This window comes from Sinocyclocheilus rhinocerous, unplaced genomic scaffold (assembly GCF_001515625.1).
Source record: "Sinocyclocheilus rhinocerous isolate Xijiao unplaced genomic scaffold, SAMN03320098_v1.1 scaffold2000, whole genome shotgun sequence".
NCBI classification, from domain to species: domain Eukaryota; kingdom Metazoa; phylum Chordata; class Actinopteri; order Cypriniformes; family Cyprinidae; genus Sinocyclocheilus; species Sinocyclocheilus rhinocerous.
The window spans coordinates 202,596-208,595 of NW_015630998.1; the positions used below are offsets into that span (position 1 = coordinate 202,596).

Sequence of the window (6,000 nt, forward strand, 5' to 3'; positions counted from 1 at the left end):
CTAATATGCCTCCTTACTGGTTACAGTATATATTACTGTATTTGAATATTATTGAATATGACTTTTATATAAAAATCATGTTCATTTTGATTTACAGCATAGAAAAACAACTTAAAGGGATAGTTCAGCCAAAAATGAAGATTTTGTCATCATTTATTCACCCTCATGTCGTTCCAAACCTGTATGAGTTTCTTTCTTATGTTGAACATAGAAGATATTTTGAAGAATGCTGGTAATCAATCAGTTGATGGTCCCCATTGACTTCCATAGTTACCCCCCACCACCGCCTACTATGGAAGTCAATGGAGACCAACAACTGTTTGGTTCTTCAAAATATCTTCTTTTTTTGTTCTTCCAAACTTATACAGGTTTGGAATCATTTTTAGAAAATGATTTTAAAAGGCACATTTTCATCAGGTTGACTGGAGTAACCCTAAGGAAAATACCATGGAAGTCGATGGTTAGGCTACCAGCATCTGTTTGGTTGCAAGCATTCTTCAAAATGTCTTCTTTTGTGTTCAGCAGAAGAAAGACATTTATAAAGGTTTGGAACGACATGAGGGTTCGTGAATAATGTGTGAACTATCCCTTTAAATTCATATTTGTTAAAAAAAAAGTTTTGCCTTTATTTAGCCTTTCCTCTTCTTGTCACAATCATCTCACTTTTTCCCTTGATAGTGTGACCACTTTGTGACACATATACAGCGTTGTCTAAATATTGTGCTCGAACCCACAAGCATATCACAACAGTTTACATATTACCACAATATTAAGACCGCCTTAACTGGCAAAAAGGCCCCAACTGCATTAGCCTCATGATCCAAAGTCCCTCACGCAAACACACATACAACACACCGCTGGAATTCCTCTCAGTACATTTCAACCACTAGAGTCAGCTTGTTAATCTACTATTAAATACCTTCTTTTGCATAGGATCATATTTTATAGCTATTAATTTAAAATCTTCTGGCTGTCCTTGTCGCTGTGAAAAAAAACAGTGCTTTATCTTTGTCTTAGCAGATAAGAGCGCTGTAGATATGCTGAACTTGTGACACGTTTAAAAATTAATTTCGCTCCGCAAAGGTGAACCGCGGCGCAGGTGTTTTAAGCGCGAGCCGCCGCTGGTGGTCGCCCAGTGGTCATCATGATAGACTTCGCGCAGATCCTGTCGTCTGTCGGCGAGTTTGGGGCGTTTCAGAAGCGCTTGCTGGTGGCGGTATGTCTCCCCAACATCTTCACAGCTTTCCACATGTTCGGTCAGGTCTTCACCGCCATCAGCTTCCCTCACAACTGCAACAGCAGCTGGATTTTACAGCGGGCTCCCAACCTGACAGAGGAGAAGCAGCTGAACCTCACCATCCCTCTGGACACTGAAGGACAGTATGAGAGCTGTAAGATGTTCTCACCTGTTGATCTTGAGCTTGATGTTATTGAAGCTTATGGAATAAACACAACGACATCATGTTCTGATGGATGGGTTTATAAGGCACCAGAAGGCAGCAGCACTCATAACTGAGGTAAGTTAGGTCAACTTTTTAAAATAAAGCAGCCTATCACTATATGGTTATAAGAGTTTTAGTTTAGTTTTTCTTAAATTTAAAAAGCTATGCCTTTTCATATAAATCATGTAAATACTAATATATTCATTGTTACACTTTCAACGTAATGTTTTTATGATACCCTACACGTGATATAAAATGTGTTGATTTTATATTATTAAAAGTAAAACAATATTTGACTTTCAAAAAAATGACTTTCAAAGGAGTCAACTTTTAAATTAGCTAAGTAACAATTTCTAGCTATTTCAGTAACGTTAGTCTTTTGGCGCCTCTAGCTCTTGTGCAGTTTGCTGAATGTCAGCTAACTTACATTACAAAGACTTTTAAAATATGTGTTATGTTCACACCTGTAAAAGTTTGCTTGTTTTATTTATAATAGCTAGACAGCGATCAAGTAGCTGTTGCCATGGTTACCTCCTCAGGCAAAGACAATTTTTGTTCGCGAGTGTATTTTGCGAACTTGTAATCTAACTTTTGTGATTAAGACCACGTTTGAAAGAGCTTTTGACATAAAAACTATTTTTGCAATACCTGCTACAATAGGCTACCTAATTTACTGGTGAACCGAATTTTGACTTCTCGTAACGCAAATACGTTTATTTTTATGTTTTCATCTATGGTCATCACATTGTTCGCATGAAACCAAATGCTATATAGGCCTAATGCATAACGTTTATCATCATAATAGTGGTTTGTCACTGTGTGCTTTTTTCCCTTGACAATAATGATTGAAATTTAAATTTAAAAAAGTTCAAGGTCTAGGACTTTACTGTATACCTTTTTTACAGAAATTGACTTTGAAAAACCTACCCTTTGTATAATGTGTATTAATATTGTAAGTTATGAAAGTTAATATGAAATGTAACATCTCCCTACATATCATTTTAATTTACATCATTTGTTGTCTTTTATCATGTTTTCTTTTCCTATCTTATCATAGTTTGACCTGGTGTGTGAAAATAAGATATATAATGAGGCATCTCAGTCTGTCTACATGGCTGGTCTTCTTATTGGAGCCCTATTGTTTGGGCCAATGGCAGACAAGTATGTGTAGAGTACAATCCCTGATCAACATAATGATATTTTACATACTATGATTATTTTGGAGTTTTTCCAAAAACAAAACTTTCAGATTATTCAGTTTGTTTTTAAAACCCATCAAGGGCTATTTTTTATGTTAGTGTTTTAATAACTGTACAGGTTAACGTTTTCTTACCACAGGTATGGCCGGCGGTTTGTCACGCTGCTTTCCTTGTTCCTGCAGTTTCTGTTTGGGGTGGCAGTAGCATTTTCTCCCAACATCTTTGTCTACATAGCTCTCCGCTTTGTGGTCGGCACCACAATATCAGGGATTTCTATCAACACATTTGTTTTGGGTAACACGTGACTCCTCCTAATGCCAGTACATTAAAAAGTCAGAAATTTTGCTTAGATATTTAGACTGCATGTAGAAAGAGAATTTATGCTTTAAACAAATTCCCTGTAACAAAAAAAATCACTATGAAAATGCATATAGCACCTGTTTTGGATCTCAGCAGATGAATTTCATGGTATCTCAAACGTGTTTTAGGTACTGAGTGGTGTGGTTCAGCCAAACGGGCCCTTTTTACCATATTGTCACACTGCTTTTATGCCATTGGTCTGATGCTGCTGTCTGGTGTGTCCTTTGGGATCCGAAACTGGAGGATTTTACAGCTGGTTCTGTCAGCACCAGTTGGGCTTTTCTGCATCTATTACTGGTGAGAGTTATTCTGTACCAGTGATTCCCAAACCTTTGATTTGCATGTTCATGGTTTTCTGATGTCGGTTAATGGTCACATGACATACATACATACATTTGTCATTTTATTTTATTGCTTTTATTTCATTTTTATTTTTATTATTATTGTTTTTGAAATTTTTATGAGGCGTTTTCTTTTCTAATAATTGTCTGTGTATTTGGCAGGATTCTCCCTGAATCTGCCCGATGGCTTCTGACTCAGGGCAAGCAAGACAGGGCCAAGAAAGAGATATTGAACGCTGCCCGAATTAATGGCAGAAAGGTGCCCGAAAATCTGCTCGACAAGGTGACCTTTTTCTCTTTGCCAAGGTTTATTTGGTCTAAGAGAAGAATTAAAGGCATAGCTTACCCGGAAATGAAAATTTGCTGAAAACTTACTTAGCCTCAGGCTCTCCAGATTTGGAGACATTTTGCATTGCATCACTTACCCACCAATGGATCCTCTGCAGTGAATGGGTGCCATCAGAATCTCATATTTTAGCTGAAAGCAACAATTTGAAGTTAAAAACTTCTTAATGATGGATTTTGTCTTACAAACAAAACGCAGCTTTTTTGATTTTCAAGACATTCATTGATGGACTGGAGTGGTGTGGATTACTTGTGGATTATTGTGATGTCTTTATCAGCTGTTTGGACTCTCATTCTGATGGCACCCATTCACTGCAGAGGATCGATTGGTGAGCAAGTGATGTAATACTAACTTGCTCCAAATCTGTTCCAAGAAAGAACTAAACTTATCTAAATCTTGGATGGCCTGAGAGTGATAATAATTTTTTTTTTTTGGTGCAAATTTTCCTTTTTGGGTGAAAAACTGTAAACGATCAAATTAATTCTAAAACATATAGTTGAATCAAAAGTAATTTTTTTAAAATGATCAGTTAACATGAAAGGATGCCTTATCAGATGGAAGCGGAGAACACAGCTAAAACAGGCACCATGCTAGACCTGTTTCGAGTGGCTTACCTAAGAAAGAGAGCTCTCATCATGTGCTATATGTGGTGAGTTATCCTAGCATTTCCCATATCTACTATCCAAAATGTGATAAGATGCCATACCTTTGATGCTTTATCCAAGTTTACCATTCAGGAGCTTGTATGTGGGTAAACCTCTCTAAAGTCCCCCAGTTTTTGATATTAAATACAATATAATATGTGAAATACAACAGCATAAAATGTTAACAATAAAGCATTATCACTGATTTTAGAACCAAATCAAGCTGTGAAAACTTTTCTAATCTGATTTAAAAAAGCAGCTGAGAGTCTTATCATATGTTTATTTATGTCATCGTAGGTTTGTGACGAGCCTGGTTTACTATGGTGTCAGCTTGAACGTGGGGAACTTCGGCCTGGACATTTACCTGACTCAACTCATCTTTGGCATTGCAGAGTTTCCCGCCCGGCTGTCCTGCTTTCCTCTCATTCAGCGCTTCGGAAGGAGGATTTGCCAGAGTGCAGTGCTGCTCCTTGGAGGAACCGCCTGCCTGATTATTCCTGTTATACCAGCAGGTGAGGACCTTCAGAGTCTTATTTTAGAATTACAGAAGAAGGAAGGTTTTTGTCCCATTCACCAAAAAATTGCTTTCAAAATGTGTGAAAATAATCAATAGAGAAAAATGTTTACAATTTGTTTTGCTACGTCTAATTATTATTTATTTAGAATTAGCATTTTACATACAACAGCCATAAAAAGTATTTGCACACTTAAACCACACCTAAAACTGTATAGAATATGTTTACCATGTGCTGACCGCATGGTATAACGCAACTTTTTAACCAAAACATTTCACAAAATACGTTTGTGAGGTTTTAAATTATGCAGTTAAAAACAATAGAAGACAAATGAAGACAAACAGTATTTGAACATTTTCAGATGGTGAAATGTCAATGGAATAGAAAAACCAAGCTGATCTCATAAGACTTTTTAAGTATTGTGCTTGTTTCATACTGTATGACCAAATTTCATATGTGACCCTGGACCACAAAACCAGTCTTAAGTGTCAATTTTTCGAAATTGAGATTTATACATCATCTGAAAGCTGAATAAATACGTTTTCCATTGATGTATGGTTTGTTATGATAGGACAAGATTTGGCTGAAAATCTGGAAACTGAGGGTGCAAAATAATCTAAATATCAAGGAAATCGCCTTTAAAGTTGTCCAAATGAAGTCCTTAGCAATGCATATTACTAATCGAAAATTAAGTTTTGATATATTTACTGTAGGAAATTTACAAAATATCTTCATGGAACATGATCTTTACTTAATATCCTCATGATTTTTGGCATAAAAAAAAAAATCTATAATTTTGACCCGTACAATGTATTTTTGGCTATTGCTACAAATATACCAGTGCAACTTAAGATTGGTTTTGTGGTCCAGGGTCACATATCATAAAATAGTATTAAAATGCAAAATAACGGTTTTCTGTTTTAATATATTTTAAAATGCCATTTATTCCTGTGATGGCAAAGCTGAATTTTCAGCAGCCATTACTTCAGTCTTCAATGTCACATGGTCCTTCAGAAATCATTTTAATATGTTGATTTATTTTTGTGGAACCTGTGAAACAGGATTTCAGGATTCTTTAATGAATATTAGTGATCGACCGATATTGATATTTTATAACCGATACCAATTATTTGCATGTTTATGTGCCCGATAA

General features: G+C 36.0%; 1 protein-coding gene across 1 annotated transcript in view; it reads left to right on the plus strand.

The window, feature by feature from the left end:
* The first annotated feature begins 778 nt into the window (after window positions 1-778).
* The window catches only part of slc22a13b (solute carrier family 22 member 13b), a 6,807-nt gene continuing 1,585 nt past the window's right edge, over window positions 779-6,000 (plus strand). Inside the window, 7 exon segments of the mRNA XM_016553596.1 lie at window positions 779-1,508; window positions 2,489-2,603; window positions 2,781-2,935; window positions 3,130-3,298; window positions 3,505-3,625; window positions 4,243-4,337; window positions 4,630-4,844. Coding sequence (XP_016409082.1) covers window positions 1,145-1,508; window positions 2,489-2,603; window positions 2,781-2,935; window positions 3,130-3,298; window positions 3,505-3,625; window positions 4,243-4,337; window positions 4,630-4,844 — 1,234 coding nt within the window. The 5' untranslated portion in view covers window positions 779-1,144.